The following is an 18,682-nucleotide window of genomic DNA, read 5'->3' as shown; positions in this document are numbered from 1 at the left end:
AATAATACGACATTTATGCGAACAGCATTTCTGGACAGCTCATAGAGGTGACTAAGAGGCTGCTCATACAATTTGAAACACTAAATATCACAATTTAATCATCTTCTATCCAGAGGTAACACATTTTTTACCGTTCATGTAATGTAATGCTATTAGTTGGCGTGTTACTGCGTTATGTAGTTTATGGATGTGAATCAACTATAATTCTGTCGAAACTTTGTGTTACGAATACTCTGATTTTAGTCTTAGTCTCACAATACCGCTAAATCATGCAGCAAAATACCATCAATTTTCGTTCACTTAGATAGACATATTACACGTCCAGAATGAATGGCCATTACACTGAAAGGATGAAAGTCCTCAAAATGGTGATTATGATCTCTTAAAAATGTTTATGTGACAACTGTGTGCCGTCTGTTAAATAATACCGACGTAAAAGAAGAGGTTTTGCAAAGGACAAGTAACAAAATAGGCTATGAACATTCAAGTACTATTCATACAGACGAACCGAGCATAATAATATTTTCATATTGTTTGTTAAGAAGCCCTAAACGCCGAACGATATTATATATTATGTGTGTGGTATACTTTACGGTCGACGCTTTTAGCATTGTTGAAGAAAAAGTTATGCTGATTCAAGAGGTTGTGTCCCACTTCTATACTGACAATTCAGAGTGTTGTAACCAAGGTCGACACAAATAACACATTCATTGTGTCGACACACAAACTAATATGTTTATAGTATTCCTTTCAATCATAACCGCAGAAGAAGAAAAAAGTAGATTTCCATTCACACATCGTGGTGGTGGTTATAAATAAGTATCTATGTTAAACATAAACAGAATTTTGCACACCTTTTTCGATATCATTCATTTCCGTTTTGTGTAAATGTGAAAGATTTTCTCTTTAAAAAGAGATTTAGAGGGCATTATATTCAACCAACCGCATAGTATATATAATATAAGGTTCAGCCCGAAACCAGAAAAACCGCATACCACAAGAACCAGCCCTGAACTAGAGAAATGTTTCCATCATCACAGCTGAAATGTTATGTATATGGAAACGATACCAGGCGACACACAGTTGCAACCAAGTCTTCCTTTTTTCCTTCTTTTTTTTATAAAAAAGCTTTTTTTTGGGGAACTTGATGGTATGTACGAAAATATTGAGTTGAAACTGTCGACTAAAGTTACCCTCGGAAAATAGTAAGAGAGTTAGAGATAAAAGCGAAACGTAAAATAAACACCAAAACCCCGATGTACAGAAAGGGCTTGCTTGCTGTTGCGTTGGATATAAAATGTAATAAATATTTATAGGCAACCGAAGAAAAAGGAGTGTGTGTGTGTATGAAAATCTATTCAATATTTTGCTGTTCATATTGAAGGATGGTATTTATAAACCGTTCGTTTGATACAGCAACAGACTAATACACTATGTTGATAATACCGTGGTATACGTCTCCTCTGTCGGGAAAAGATGATTTGATGATGATGATGATGATGATGTGAAAAAGGGATATCTCTGAGGAATACTGAAATATTCGACGTTCAAATTTTCTTTTTTGTGAATATAAAATATATCTGTTTGATTGGAATATCTGTTTTACTTAAGCTGGTTTTGGTGGTTTTGTCATCGTGTGCAAAATATATATAGATGGAAAGGGAAATGATAATTCGGCATTTCGATCACACACGGTAAAATCTGTGATAGCTTTTGGAGTAACAAGTGGAAAAGATTTCGAATAATAGATTGACTATACCGAGAATATTATACATCTATATCGACGATGCTGTGAATATCGATGTGTTATTATCGAAACAGTTCAAAAGCGAACAAAGTCGTAAATGTAACTTTTATTTTCGTTATGAATCTCATCTTTGCGATCTAAATCGAAAACTGTTGGAGTTTAACGAAAAATCATTTGGACAAAGTATATTACGTTTCCTAATGACATTGTGGATTGTGGTGGATGTACCTATTCACGGCAGAGTAAAGTAAACCAGACAGGAGCAGTCGATTTGATGAGGGACATAAATGTATATGTAGGCTTTTGATTTTGGTTGCAAAATGTTTACAAATACAAATGCATGAAACGAATATGTAAACGATTGTAATGGGATTTAGGTCTCCCTTTTGAATGTATTTGCGTCTTCTGCTCCTGCCTGGTTTACTTTACTCTGTCTTGACCGATTCCGATACTAACTCAACATTTTTGTTAACACATCGTTATCTTGAACAATCATGGACGTGGTGTGTATGTATCCCATATTATAATATTTAGTTAAATCTAAAATGAACATCTCTGAGAGCCTGAGACACTAAATCTATAAAGAAGACGAATAACCAGCTCAATAATAATTCTTGTAATAGCATGAAGCAAAAAATTTATGCAAAATCTGAGTCAATATTCCAAAGGCTTGCGAATAAATTTCATATTACAGCAACCCTTTTCGGTAAATCCCGTATTACGGCACCGAGAATGCAAGATACGAAAGGGTCACTTCAACATTCAATATTTCGGTATAAATTTATAAATATTTAAATAAGAGCGAAAGAAAAATTCAGAAATCCACGAGAAGTTACAGTGCATAAATTATTACCGAAGGTCAAGATACGACACATATAGGGTGGGTCATTGACATTTCTTCATTCCGTTTTAATTCAATATGATGATGTCTTCCCGTTACTGGAAAAAAGAGTGAAACAGTACAACATTACTATAAATGCTAGAAAATTGAATGCTTCAGTGTCGTAAGTCGAATAGAGTTTTCCACACAAAAAAAACAAGTCAATAAAATCAATTCCATCTCAACTTAATCTCAATTTATTACCCGTCGGCACCAAATCATATAATTTCATCTACGATACACCGACCGCCTGCATAAAATAATTCAATAAATGCAAAAGAAAATTTGATTAATGGCGGTAACCGTAAACCAACGGTAATCCATAAGATTCCCGTATCGTAAGTTTCTTGGGTAAAAATGATTTCACTATAGGACTCTCCATCACCACCACCACCACCACCACCAAGACCAAGAGTAACATTTTTGATTTATAAAATGTATATGTACCTTCAGTACACACATCGAGAAAATAAATTTTCATTGATAAATGGGTGAACCGGTTATGGTTACCATCAACATTAAAATATATTTTGAGGTATAAATTCACTGGGATATGGATACAAAATGCAATGCTTTATTTTGGATGATGGAAACTCTACAAAAACATTAGTTCACATCACGTATGAGTTCAGTCAGTGAAGTGAGATCCCGAATCCAGACATATGAGATTTATATTACACTGGATTAAGTTCAACGAAACTAAATCATAAAATACACACAAAATGTGTACAGAACAAATTTTATATCATATATCTTTGACAAAAATCCATAAATATACAGATAGGGAGACTGGCACAGATACAGGAGCGATGAGTGGAAGCGAACGGAAACGGAAAATTATATATTTTCGTACTATTTATCTTTGTATTCAATTTTTGTCGCATTTTAAAAAGTCTTTTTTTCTCTTACCATTGTGTAATAAAGTCCGGATTGATAGAGTAGATGGGTGTGGACCGGTTAGCATAGTCGGTCGAATTGATGCCACTGTCAAGGCCGTCCATGACTAATTGCACCAAATTGCGTTTATTTGTCACTTTTGTTGAAATGAAAAGTCGTAAATGAGGCTTATGGAACTACGCGACGTCCACAATGTGTCAGTAAACTCATTCAGATTGTTTTCCTTGATTTCAATGGTGTCACCTGGGATTCGGCAGCATTTTTTAGGGCGTCTGAAAGTTAAAATGGAAATGATTTTGAATAGGATTTAAGTTCAAATTTTAACTATGAAATCAAGATAGCACACCATACGGGCAATTCCACTGTCAGTAGCGGTTAATGAATTAAAACAGGAATAATGTTAGTCTTGTCGCATAGAGACATATAAAATATTATATTGCAAAAAATGGCAAGATATAGAGGTGGTCGCGTTGTTTATCTGTTGAATTTAACTGTCTCTACAACAGTATTTATCTGTTCTCAGCAGATAAAATCGAGTATGCACCTCTGTCCTAAATGTTTATTTTAGCGATTATGGACAACGCCTTCGGCTCGGTAAATAACATCGAAATCGTCAAAATAAACATTTTAGACAGAGGTCAGAGGTGCATAATCTACTAGTACTGTGAGACGCACCTAAAAATAATAATGATTTATTGATTTTGGTCTATTTTCGTTCCAGCTCAGCTAAAATAAATCATAGTCAGCGTCTATGCTGTCAGGCTAGCTTTCAGGAAAAGTTTACGGGATTTAAAGTATTTTTACCGAAAATGTGTATGCAAACTGCTGAAATCCAAAATAAAAATTGTATGTGTGTATTTGTGTGCGAATTTTAATGAACTATTGCGTTTTCTTTTCACAAACATTTATTATTTTTACTCAAAACCAACATATTTCAACACAAAACGATGGTCCCACTTTTTCCGGAAAAGACGCGGATGCGCACAAATTTAGGCTACAATTCACGGTTTGTCGATTTGTCATAAGAGGCATCGATGTTTTGCTGAAAAGCGTACATCTAGGCGTTTTTTAAATACTGGATTTTAGTTTACTCTTGATGATATCTTTACACTAGGATCCTTTTTCAAAAATATATGACCGCAATAACGACCACGAATGTTTTAGCTTTCAATTTCCAACAAAAAATAGATTTGGTTAGTAGTAGTTTGACTAGCTCTGATAAAATTGAACAGTTTATGAAAATATTGGTACACTGCTGACGTTCCTCAGAGCTGATCAAGCAACTACACTCAAAACTAATTTTTATTTAAAGTTAGCTCCTTTGTGGTTGTAAATTTTTCAAAAAGGATTTTGATCATCAAAAATGAAATACTAATTAGGGTGTGTCGATTTCAATTTTTATTTTTAGTCATTCCTGGTTCCGCCCTACCGCGATTCACCCTCGCACTAGCAATAATAATCAGCAATTTTTTTTTTCTAAGTCAAAATAAGCTTGCACCGTCACTTTTTCAAAAATTTTCGAGCTACACGAGATACTTGGATTATGAGTCCGAACCAAAAAAAATCTACAGATGCTTTTGAAGAGTTTTCACTCTGTACGGCATCTAGAGGGTCTACTAGAACATACAAAAATTAAAAAAAGTTAAAAAAAAATGTTTTATCGTCATTTTGGTGTAGCACCAAGTTTCACCGAGGTGGAATTTTCAAGAATTTTGTATGTGAAAAAATCATCTCTTCTGGGTAAATTTTATTCAAGCTATTGTTGTAGCTCATTTTGTAGGGTATAAAAAAAATTGCTGATTATTATTGCTAGTGCGAGGGTGAATCGCGGTAGGGCGGAACCAGGAATGACTAAAAAAAAATTGAAATCGACACACCCTAATACAAATATGAGCCACAATAAAATCCAATGATCTTCAGCCTGTTTAGTTAAGTCTAATGTCTCAGAGACATTGTCTCTGGCCTGTCTGTCAGTTATAGTCTTTTAGTTTTAAGTTAAGTCAAGTATTAGTAAAGGTTTGGTTAAGTTTTCCTTTCGCCTTCTCGCCCATCGCCATGTAAATAACTAACACACTAACACTAAATAAAGTTGAAAAGCTGTTCTTAGGCTAAACTCTTGCTGTAGTTGAAATATTATTATTATACTCGTATTTGTATTTTGTTAAATCATAAAGTTTGTTCATATGGGCTACAGTTGAAGCTAACCATCGATAATTCTTAACTGTATAACTGGCTAAATACTATAATTCTATTGAGATACCGATCGTCTGAGTTGAACTTAACTTCTTTGGAACAGATTTCTTTTTGTAATTCCTGTAATCGACTAAACGTTGAGTGTTTCTCATTACTGGATGAATGGGAAATGTTATATTGCTTCGGTTATTATTGAGCTATTTGCTCAAAAAAATATTAAATTTTTATTATTTTCTATTGTTAACAGCTGAGATGTTTATTATATCGATGAACGGAATATACGGTAAGTATCTACCACACAACCTTGTTAACCCTAATAAAAATTTATGAGAAATGCTACAAAAATTCGATATTACGATTTCAGAAATAGCGGTGCTTATGGCTTATATAATGTTTCGAGTTGATGTGAAAATAATGATCGTGTACAAAATAAAAAAAGAGAACATAATCGTCTTTAAGTATGTTTACAAGTGGGTCGTCGTTTCAATCTATTTATTTAAAAAAAAAGACGAGAAGTTTCACAGAGAGAATCTTTTGAATAAAATATATAATTACTGAAAGCGCGTGACAGGGACACTTAGAACCAGCCAGTGACAGCAATCACTTCTTCGTTATTTATCGTTGGTTGCATGGATTGTGTTATGGTCGGAACACATCGAGCAGAAGAGCATGCCAAATTAATTGAATAGATTTGCAAAACCTGAATTTAACCTGATCTGCTGCTTCTATTATTTTCTATTTACTTGTTTTTTGGAGGAAACATTTCGGTCTTAATTTTTTTTATTCACCATTGCAACACAGGTGGAAGGCACCAAGACGACCGAGAGATATAGAAATTAAGCGACTTCAAAGATAAAAGGGTGGAGTTCAGTTCTTCTCTGTTCTCAGTATCCGCTTTCCCATCTACAACCAACATCCTACGCCCCTGGAAACCATCTTATTCAGAGTGAATCTCAAAAGAAACATTCGTACGATAAGTATCATCATTATAATTTGCCCTTGAAAATGAATTCCGGTAAAAAATATAAAATTAGGGATATTCGGTGCATATATACCATTACATCACCTATGTGATCCTATTAATGTACACATAGACATGACTTTTTGAGTACTAGATTTCAATAAAACGAAATTCTTAACTTTATTCTTCCACCTTCCACCAACAGAATATCATAAAAGCTAACCAAAATGTCTAATCTAACAAGCCATATTTATTCCTGTTTCCTAAACCTTGGATGTCTGAACCCTAATATTATATAGTACATGTTTGGCACATCTGTAGCAATGTAACATGCCATTGCTATAGACGCACATAAGTATATTAGTATACAACATACTCGAAGTCATAAAACTTGTATTGAAATTCAAAATGAACTTTAAATTTACACTTTGGAAAAAAAGGAGCAGAAGAAAAAAAAATTCTTTCGCACACGAATTTTAGTAACTTCACCAACCACCACCAATACCCAATAAATTCCCTTTGGAATATAATGATGCTCGATAACATGACTGAAGTCTTTCCCAACAAAAACTGTCAATAGCATGATGTTTGTTTGTTTGCTTGCTTGTAGCACAATTAGGTATCAATATATGCGAAAACTTCTTCATAGAAAACTGTTGTACAAAATGTCATATAATATTTCTAGCAGATATATAGCATCCACCATCGACATTCCACGAGGATGGCAACTCATACAACAATAACAATGATTTTTCCAAACGTTTTACGACGTTTGATGCCTTATGCCTATACCCTTATCACAGAAAATAGGGATGGTTTTATTACATATATTATAGAGAGATTCATATCTAACTTCAATATCACTCCTACCTCCTGTCTCCATTCTCTCAACCCTCGGCTCCGTAAATTATGCAATCCGGTGTATGATAGAAAAAAAAATACACGAGAATACGAAAATAGATGTCTTGTTCACTGTTAAATAGTCTCAATTTAAAGGGATGTTTATGGCTGCAAATGGGAAAGTGTGAAAAGATAATATGAAAAATTCAAAATAAAACTTTTGGATTATATTCGAAGTGTCAAATAGACGACAAGAGAGAAAAAGCCGTCGTTTTCTTTCCTACACTTTTTGTTCTTTTTTCGTATAATCAAAATTGTTTTCCCGAATTAAAATGGAGAAAATTGTTTCGCACTTTTTGCTGTATATATATGTATGACCGCGTTGCATTATAACGCTTTACAACCGAAAATATTATTCATTAAAGGACATTAACCTGGTTTATAATAGAAAGTCGCGGTTGAAATGTTAATTTGAAATGTCTCGTACCGTTCGTATTTGGGTTATTTGATTTGTCGAATTTTCAGCAACGATGCAATGATTCTGGCGGAAGAGGCTTAATGAAAATATCCGATTTTGCAATAATAATGGCATTTTCGCTGCAATTTAAATATGACATACGAAAAATGTTTACCGCAAATTCTTTTAATTCGTTGCATTTTTCGTATAAATACGGAGTCGCATAAATAAGTTCGGCTTGACACTTGCCATTTTTGATACTTTGTACACTATGTACACGTTCGAAGATTTCAATGCGAGAAAGTGCCTATTGGCACACTTAAATCCACCGGAAAGGCCGCTCACGTACAGGCAATTACGAAAAATCATTATAGATACGGATTTGACCGAGCAGCGACAAAACGGTAGATGATCATCATAGTGAGGTAAGTGGCCATAGCAGACAATAGCGAAGCCAGAAAACATTGCTATGATTTTAACAGCCCGTACTTGGAACTATTTTATGGATGTCATCTCCGTACGACATTTACAACATACCGACACACCTATAAACCCGAGAAACTATTGGTCCGGCGAATCCATTAAGCAAAATTTAGAGAGTGGAAAGTGCGAAATTGTCCAGATTACCCAAAGTGACAAGATGTTGACATTAGGGAATCTGGTACACGCGATCTTAGTATGCGCCCTTTTACTACATGTAACGAAAAGTCATGACTGTGCCAGATTCGCCCCTTAGAGGTGAATCGGGCACACCATCAATTTGGCCAGGTAGCCAATGTGTTCCTTGGCGCGATCGCAACACATTTATCAATGTCTCGGTTGGGAGAACATTACAGGAAGACACACGTAAATACGCAACTTTAATAAAATAACGAACGTTAAATCGAGCAGTACAATCACAATGTCTTTACGTGACAACGTGTCTTGACTGGACTATGGACAGCGAAAATGCGATGGCAACAGGGATTTACATACACCGTAAGATCATAGCAACTGAAGCGAAGGGATGCAGTACTGCGGACTATGGTAACATACCATGTATTGAATCTTCTCCGGAACATGAATTTACCAGAACACAACCAAAGAGCACTGGAAATAGTGGATCGAACACTTAACCGATCGACTCAATTTGAACAGCTATTCAACTGTTATCGATAACGACGACAAAAACAATGACAAGATCTGGATAATATTGGCCTTTATATAGTAAAATGCGTGCTAAAAAATTGAAGTACAAGATTTAAAATCAATCGATCAAAAATACTTTGATCAATGGAAGTAATAGACCCGATAATAATACGGGTCTGTAACAGGTTAAAATGTGAATTTTGTGGTAACAGCCAACATGAATTAAAAAATGTTCGTTTTCGTTTTGTTAAATACGTTAATTGAACACGATTTTACTTCTTTCAATTTTCGATTTTCCTGTTGTTGAATTTTGAAGCTAAATGAATTTCATAAAAGCGTCGAAAATGTGAAAAACTGTAATGAACATTTATTAATAATTCCGGAGTATATGAAATGTTCGAAATTAAACTTTAAAATTAATCAACGAATATATGAAGCAAGTTCCATAAGAGGGCATCTCCGTCAGTTGTTGTTCGCGTGTCTATTATTAGTTCGTCGCAATCGTGATGCATTTTAGAACAGTTCAAAGTGTTGGGGTTGATTTATTTTGACTGACACCACCATTTGGTTTGAATATTAGAATTTTTTTTTTGAATGGTCAGATTTGCTTGGACGAACGAGCAATCAAGTGCCAAGTGGTCCCGTTTTTTTTTAATATCTTCGAACTGCCAGTCAGTCGATACTTCAGTTCATGGTCGTATTACGTATTAGAACCAGATGTCATCACACTAGGAATACGTGTATCACAGAACGCTAACGAAGGAATAGCAGCGTAATGGCAAAGAAGATAGGGTTATGATTCCCTGCTGCTGTTGAACATGTTGCGGTGGTAGATAGATAGAGTTTTTGTGAGGCAGGCTTCTTCCATTGAGAAGCAGGAATCCAGATCAAAGATCCGTTTTTCCCTACTCCCTGACCTTACTACTTTTATTAGGGAAATTGCCCTGTTTTCGATAAAACACTTGCCATCTGATAATGGTTCATCCTCATCTTGTTGGTGGTAAAAGAATTCTTTCGTTTAAAATTTTCACTAAGTCTCTTATGCAAATTACGGCAGTTATGACCCTACACATAAAGAATTGATGTTCCACCAATCCGTTCACTATAATAGACTATGCCAAAATGACTTTTTTTCACAATTTATTTGCATAAATTAGCTAGAAATTGAAAATAAAGATACCCGTGTCTCGTATTTTGACGAAAAAACTTGAAACCGGAAAGATTTTTCACTTTATAAATTCCTGAAATATGTGATTTGCGCCATTTTCCACCCGAATTCCACATAAGGTCTTAAGTTTGCCACTTTACAATTACAGTAGTATTGTTCATTCAGTTCACCCAGTTTTGACTGATTCACTGAATTTTGTTTTGATGAAATGTCAAATCGCCACAGTAAATTATTAATCTCAAACAAGTTTGTGTCGAAAATTTGTAGTATTTCGCGTAAAACTTAGTGATTCAGTTTAAATTTCGTCCAGAAAATAGTTCCGAGTGTGCTTTTTCTATTGTTTTAAACAGAATGTAGGACAAATTTTCCGAAATAATTTTAAAGACAAATTAATTTGGTCAAACATTGTGGGTGTTGTGAAAATCTCATTTTTAAAGCAATTTGGTGTCGATTATGCAATTCAGTGTTCAATTCCTTAAGTTTATGTGCCTAGAAATTCCCTGCAAAACGTTTCGTGCTAATTCAGTCGGTAAAATGTGAAGAAAACATGCAAAAATATGTTGCCATTCAGATAAACAAAAATTATTGACATGTCTGTTGTGAAGTTAGTTGTAAGTGACACCGCAAAACTGAAATTATTTTGACCGTTAATTTAAAAAACTATTTTTTGGCGGAAATGCTTTTATTTGAATGTGTGCATGTTTCCGGTAAAATAAAATAGTGATAACGTCATCACTATTGAGGACCTTTAAAATGGCATCATTAGTTAAAGTTGATTGGCATAGTCTATTGATTCTGTAGAATCTGAAACACTGTGATCCATGTCTGATACTCGAAGGGTAATGTCTGCTGTTTCTATTTTGAGGCATTTGTCGCAATAAGAATTGACTATCAATCCAGTATTGTAAAGACAAAGATGCTGGTTTAAATAGATCCCTTAAGTTTTCTGATCCTTTCGCACAGATGAAAGATGAAGCTGTTGGTTGGCATCAGGTAGCGGCGAAAGTTTTATTTTTTCAATCCATGGCTAGTAGAGAGTTGAAAAAACTCACAGGATTTCTGTTTTCGAAGCCCAAATTTGGCAATTTTTTGTTAGAATGAAAAAGTCAAATGAACAAAAAATGCAAATTAAAAGGTTCTAATCTAGTGAAATTGATAGTTGTATACCTATTCACCATAAATAACACTTTTCTGAGCAAATTAATTTAAATTCGTCGATTTTTGTTCATTTGACTTTTTCATTCTAACAAAAAATTACCAAATTTGGGCTTCGAAAACAGAGCTCCTGTGAGTTTTTTCAACTCGTTTTCAACAAACTTCTCTGCAATAAATTCTCTATGAGATTACCTATTCAGACATATCTCACACGACGTATTATGTCATGATTTGTCGATTTTATTTGCAAATAAAGTTGAAATTTTTTGTCGAAAAGTCTTAGTCGGGAACACTGACAGAGTTACTCTGCTCGAGTGAAGGCGAAGGTCAACAACGCTCTTATGGTATTTCATAGCTGGACTCCTCAGCTATTAACTACAGTTAGCAGCAATGCCTTCTGTTCCCAAATGCTCGAGATATCAGTCAACAATGTGTGCAATTTCATGCTACTACCCCGAAAATCAAAATCAGTCTAGAGGCAAGGGAAAGATTAATTTTTGAAATTTTTTTTTGCTGTTTCGGATTCCTTGGTCAATTATAAGTACAGCCTGGGGCAAGGCCTTTTAAAATAAAAACAAAATGAAAATACGGCCCACCCTAATGGCAGCCACATTTATCCGGCCATAATGACAATGTTTATTTGATTTATTAACAGAAAAGCATCACTCCCAATGTAAATAAATTGGAAACATTGCAAACATCTGGACCTCTTATTGACGATAAATAATTAATTTATAAATTTAACCCGCTTTTCACTTTGAATTAATTTCCAAGCACCTGTACACAATAATTATCTTATGATTAAACTGTAATCTATCACTGTAAATATGAATCTATCATTAACTAATTACGTTCTGCTATGAATAGAATGTCACATTAAATGGCTGTATATGTGTCTGATACACATTTAATATGCATTGAAAACAACAGTTCATAAATTTCATTCTGATAAATTGATAGTTTGATAGTTCGATAAACACCTTTTCGCTGTTCAATATTTCGATATATATCCAGTGTGTCCAATTTATTGTTTTAACATTTTCAGGAACCGAAAAACATTCACATTTTTTGTCCATAGACTTAAATATAGTGCTGCTCATTAATAATGCAGTGTTTCGACTTCATTGTTGGTTATTGAGTCGAATTTATGCTGTTGAACTAGTTGAACTAGGAGAAAAAGATTTATCGAATTTCTCATCAGTAAATATTTTCACAGAAGGTATACAACATTCAGCAAACGTAAAACCCGACATCGAGTGCAGATAGTTTCAAATTAATTTAAAATGATGCTGCGAGTGGGGATATGGACGTATACTTAATAAAAAAAAATCGACTAAAATTTATGTTTGTATCACATTGATGTAGAACGTACATGGAGATAAAATAATACTGAATGTATATACCGACCATGGGGTATTTATAGAGAGACTACCCACTACCCAGTCGGTGTTGAATTTTTCCCAGAAATAGCAGGACTGAATCGATTCATGTTTTTCAATATTACCACAAAAGAGTTTTCGAATTCGACCAATTTTGCCGTGTTTCTATCTCAAATACTTACCAGAATAGTTATTTAGAAAGAGGTCACAGCAGGACGTTGGAAAATTAACATCATAAGACAGCCCTATTCTACAGGGGGGATATAATCAATTTTTACGATTTAGTCTGAGGAGTCTGTAGTATGGAATAGACCAGTGAAAGAATAGACAACATTCTGAACCAAGGGTCAGTAAAACAGTACGAAAGTAGGCAAAAAAGAAATTGTGCAATTTTCTCTGGACAATTTTTTGATATATTGGATTTGTATACTATAAGTATTCAAATTCAATAAGTCTTTTAGTCAACCAAATTTATATCGAAATTTCCTTAATCTTTTTTACGAAATGAAATATGTTAGATTAGGGTATAGCGTTTTGACGAAAATATTTTGTTTTTTAAGGCCTGCGGATAGGTTCGATGCAGATGGGTCCCCTGATCACGAAAATACAAAAAAAAAAAAAATTGGAGTTCAAAGCTCCCATGCGCACCTCTGAAAACCGACTTTTTGGTCCCAAGGCTATAGTGAGATCAGTTATGGCGACTGTGTGGAAAAAAAATTTGTCAATTGTTTATGGCTTCAATTTCGCATACTTTAAAATGTAAAAAATTTTGACTCACCGATGAAAAATTACAAAAAGTGCTTCCGACCATGACTTTTTGAGAATTTTTCTGGATTTTAAGCTTTGTGAAATCTGGGACTGATAAGCAATATAGTCGTGTCGTAGCTCATTTTAAAGGGAATTTCAAGAGCTTTCAAACGAGTATAGATTCGACGTAAAGTTTAATCGGGTTACAGATTCGTTGACCTTCTAGTGTGTAAAAAATGGTACGAGAAAAACCATTTTTTTTATTTTTAAATTTAATTTTTCACGACTTTTGGGTAACTTTAACTGTCGAAAAATCATCAAAACGACATTTTTTTTTGAAATTTCTCCTTACAGTGCTCATTTTTTGCCAGGATGGCTGCATTACTAACTCCAGCAATACTGAGAACAGTTTTAAACCGTTTTTGCATAAATTCTGTGAAAAAATATGGTTTTTTACACACTAGAAGGTTAACGAATCTGTACCCCGGTGAAACTTTACGTCAAGTCTATATTCGTTTGAAAGCTCTTGAAATTACCTTTAAAATGAACCCACTATATTGCTTTCCAGTCACAGATTTCACAAAGCTTTAAATCCAGAAAAATTCTCAAAAAGTCATGGTCGGGAGCACTACTTGTAATTTTTCATCGGTGAGTCAATTTTTTTTTTAAATTTTAAAGTAAGATAAATTGAAGCGAGTAATTATCATATACACTTAACAATTTTTTTTCCACATACAGTCGCCAGAACGATCTCACTATAGTTTTGGGACCAAAAGTCGGTTTTCAGAGATGCGCATGGGAGTTTCGAACTTCAATTTTTTGTTTTTAGTATTTTCGTGATCAGTGGACCGTTCTGCATCGAATCTACCCATAGGCATTAAAAAACAAAATACTTTCGTCAAAACGCTACATCCTAATTAGATACCATTCTAAGAAACGATTTAGTTCCCCGGCTTCCTTTTTTTTCAGAGTAAGGTGTTTCAGTAAAAGTAGAAATTTAACAAAATAATAATAATCAGTAAATGGGGAATAGATCTATGTGCAAAACAGTGTTCAACGAAATAAATATTACGCACCTGCGTGCAAATGTTAACTTTGACGAGTTGGTAATTGTGATCCTAAACTGAAGGCGCGGATCATAATCCAACTCGTCAAAATAAACATTTGGACGCAGGTGCATAATATTTATTTCGTTTAACACTGTTTTGCACATAGATCTATTATTTCATTTTCAGTTCTTGTCATCCAATGGAAGCTTATTACTTCGGTCGTAATTTTAATATTGTGGCCGATGACGTCCGCAAAATTTATGACAAAAGTCTTCACACTTCGACTCTAAATCTTATGATATGTCGAGATTTTAACTCTGAGTCAGTCATTTTATCTGCTAGGGGGATACAATCCAACTCCCTCTCTAACAAAACAAAAGGCAAACAAAGTGCACTCAGCCTCCCGTCATCACATGAATGTACATTTCTGAGCTGAACATTATTGAACACCGTGTTGAAGTTTCAAATTGCAGAAAATATATAAAAAATGAACATTGCAAAATTACACGCAACAATTGTGAATACTGTTAAAGCCATAGAACCATTTTTCACTTTTGCACCATGGAAATCTGTATAATCCAGTTCGATAGAAAAAAGGGCATTGCTTCACTATAATTGGTTCGAGGTTTCACATAAATCTAGAGCAACTGTTTTCATAGATCCCTTTCAATCGATTTTTAAATGCATTTTATAGAGCGAAAAATAAGTACATTTATTGATGTGTACGGCAACAATTTTAGGGATGTTTTTATATTTCAAATAGTAATTGCATGTGAAGTCACAGAGCCAACAAAGTGTTACTCTAATTATTTATTCGTGTGTACAGAAGACACTATACGCATTTACATTCGATGCATATATCAATGTTGACATAAAAAAATAGTATTACAAGGTTTATTGAACACTTATGGTAAATAATTCGGTAAAATTGTGCAACAATTACACGAACAATAGACAGAAACAAAATATCAATGTTGCCACATGAAATATGCAAAGCAAATCAATAAACAAATATAATTTATATTCCAAATTGTTTCATATGAATTATGATATTGAATCTTTCGAAATTTTGTATTTTATGTGCTGTTAAACTCAAGAAAGACGTGCGGAAAAAAGGCGTACATGGTCTCACAAAAATAAGAGTCATTTCATAGGTCAGAGCACGTAGTATAGGAGTTGGTAGAATATTGCCTTATGTCTATGTAAAATAGAGTAGCTTTTACTCTACTTCTCACATGGGCTTGTAACAGCTTAAAAATGTAGATTTCATGATACACTTGACCTACTACTCTACTTTTTCTATTACTATGTTTGGTGCTTTGCATAGGTCAAAACGAAAGAGGTGAAACTGTTCCCAATGACGACACTGTACCCAATTAAATAAAAACAACCCACGATTTCAGTCGGTTATTGCAACTTATTCGGAAGCGTTATCACGATAAATGAAAATCAGATTCTTGAGAAAATATCTTCATGAGGAAATGGGACCTCATAACAGTTAACAGAATTGTACAATTATTGTCGATACTATCAGACGTAGACATATCACGATACGATGCATCAACTATTAGAGAATCAGATGACTGGTTGACGATTTTACCATCAGAACATACTGACAATAAGACATTTCATATTACTATATTGTACCATATAAATGTAGATGGGGATCTCAAATCGCTAAAAAGGAATTCATGCATTGAGCTGCAGGAAAAGTGGTGCCGCTAGCTTTACTCGTCACAGGTAAGTGAATAACATTTTATGCTAAACTCTTCAAACGGTAAATGAGCCATCAAAGCTAGAACCACCAATTTTTAGAGAAGACGTCAAACATTACACAACATACAACGTTTTTTTCAAAAAAAAAACAAAGAAAGTTTTACTTTTCATCACTGACTTGAGAGAATAACTTTTCCTAACAAGTGTCTAAATGGGAAATTTTTCGCAAAAGACATGAAAATTGTCAACTAGAGCCTCAGGTAAGGTTGACAATACATTTAAGCACGTGTTAGAGACAAGATTATCTCATCAATTTGTCGCACAGTTACTACGCTGCAACGCAAAAAAACCTTTCAAAACCTATTTTACTGACGTATATTTATGTGTTGATCAGTCGTCTGTAAACTTTAAATCTCCAATTAAAATTACACAATCAAAGTAAAGTAAAGTAAGTTACGGTACTTGTTTCTTATTAAAAATTCTACCATCACATATCCGCCGAACATTATCCCTTGAAGCAAAAGAAGCTACAAATTAAAAAGGAATTTGTATTGAAAGCCTTACGTTTATGCATGCATATAAAAGGATGATAGAGTGTCTAATGTTGTAAGTTGAGAACACATTTATGCAATGAAAGCACTTGTAGCGCACGTATAGTTCGTATGAAAATTCGATTTATCCGACAATATAAATCGAAACACTTTCGTTGAAGAGTGCTGAAACATTTACAAAATGTATCGTTGAAAGGAACTATGCAATAAAGAAGTAGTTTTTGTGCTCGTCAAAACGCTTGTACGGTTATATTCAACTTTATTCCATAACATTTATTTCAAACATGTAATTTCTACCCAGAGTTGTCAATGTGGAAGTTTAAGACACAAAAGAATTAAATTGATCCAAAATTTAAGGCGATTTTCAATTGGTAAGTGTTTGGTAAAGCACGAGTAAAATATGAAATTACATAAGAGTTGGAAAATCTTAATGGTGTTTTCATTCAAAATTGAAATTATGAAAGGAAGTATTAATATTGTGCTTTGGTTTGTTATGCTTGATTGATACAGTTGCTTACCACTTTGTTACGTAAATGAAGTTATGCTCTGTGGAAATTCAATAGAAAATGTTTGAATATGAATAGTCGTTATACCAATTCGACCACTTGGCTTTGGCTGATCATAACTTTAATGAAGACCGATGGAATACCACCTGCCATCATATGTTTGTTTAACATTGTTGTTGTTTCAGTTTGCATACATATCATTTCTCTGCGAAGTGGATTCAACTGCAGAACTGGAATTATTAACATAACTTGAGAACATTCGCAGTTGTATGTCGAATTTATCTTTGCTGTGAGGTAGATGCATTACTTTCTCGAGTGTTTCAACACTATATCATTTCTTAGAGAAAATAGACACCTTCCAGGAAGATCCTCGTGCATACTAAAGCTGAGAATTACACATTTCATGTGGAAATATGATAACAGCGGGCAGATGTTTGTGCGGTGTGAGGTAGATAAGAAATTCTTGAAAAACACTGAATAGTATAATGTGGACCGTGTTACACAAATGCGAATTTTGTAGCAGTAGATCTAAGTCAAGAAACAATACAAAAATTAACTTGTACAATATGCACACTACACGCCTTCGGCTTAGGAACACAATCACCAACTCGTCAAAATTAACATTTGGGCACAGATGCATAATAAATATTATGCACGTATGACAAAGCGGTCGAGGCTTGCCGAGACTGACAGTGACAAGTGTGTACTCTATTTTATCACATAAGCGAAAACGAGACAACAACATAGACCTGAAGTGTAATTTTTGAATTAAACTTCTACTTAAGTAATTTTGACATCCGAACACCACGCGTATGTGATAAAATTTATTACATGCTGTGATTTCCCAAACAAATTCTCCTGTTTTCCCTCATAGCTTTTTTAGCGCCTCCGGCTCAAGCTGGAATCGAATTCGATAAAAGACTTTTTCGCAATTCCGGTCCATAATCATCACCTTTCCATGCATCCATGGTACTTATTTCACTGTGCGTTTTTGATTATTTTTTTCGCACTTGGGCTTTTTCACCTTTTTTCGCACGCTACAGAGCTTAGTATCTTTAAGAAAGACTAAATTTTATAAATAAAAACTTTGCACAGACCAGGATTTGAACATCCAACACCAAAATTCTTTCAAACACCAAGCAACGACCATAGCCATTCGGCTACAGAGTCACACAATTATACAGAACGTATTGTTGAAGCGTACATACTAAGCATTGACTACTTGATTTTATTTGGCGCGTCTCTATTCATCACATTGCAATGTGTATTTAGTGCAGGTTGCTTGATCGTTCAAATGAATTCATGTTT

At 34.2% G+C, this 18,682-nt stretch overlaps 1 protein-coding gene across 1 annotated transcript in view; it reads right to left on the bottom strand.

The window, feature by feature from the left end:
* LOC119069072 (probable muscarinic acetylcholine receptor gar-1) overlaps positions 1-18,682 on the bottom strand; it is an 83,757-nt gene that overhangs the window by 38,492 nt on the left and 26,583 nt on the right. Inside the window, exon 2 of the mRNA XM_037172950.1 lies at positions 3,537-3,796. Coding sequence (XP_037028845.1) covers positions 3,537-3,628 — 92 coding nt within the window. The 5' untranslated portion in view covers positions 3,629-3,796. The remainder of the gene's footprint in view (positions 1-3,536; positions 3,797-18,682) is intronic.

This window comes from Bradysia coprophila (genome assembly GCF_014529535.1).
Source record: "Bradysia coprophila strain Holo2 chromosome X unlocalized genomic scaffold, BU_Bcop_v1 contig_26, whole genome shotgun sequence".
Taxonomy (NCBI): Eukaryota; Metazoa; Arthropoda; class Insecta; order Diptera; family Sciaridae; genus Bradysia; species Bradysia coprophila.
This window is presented reverse-complemented; position numbering and strand designations above follow the sequence as displayed.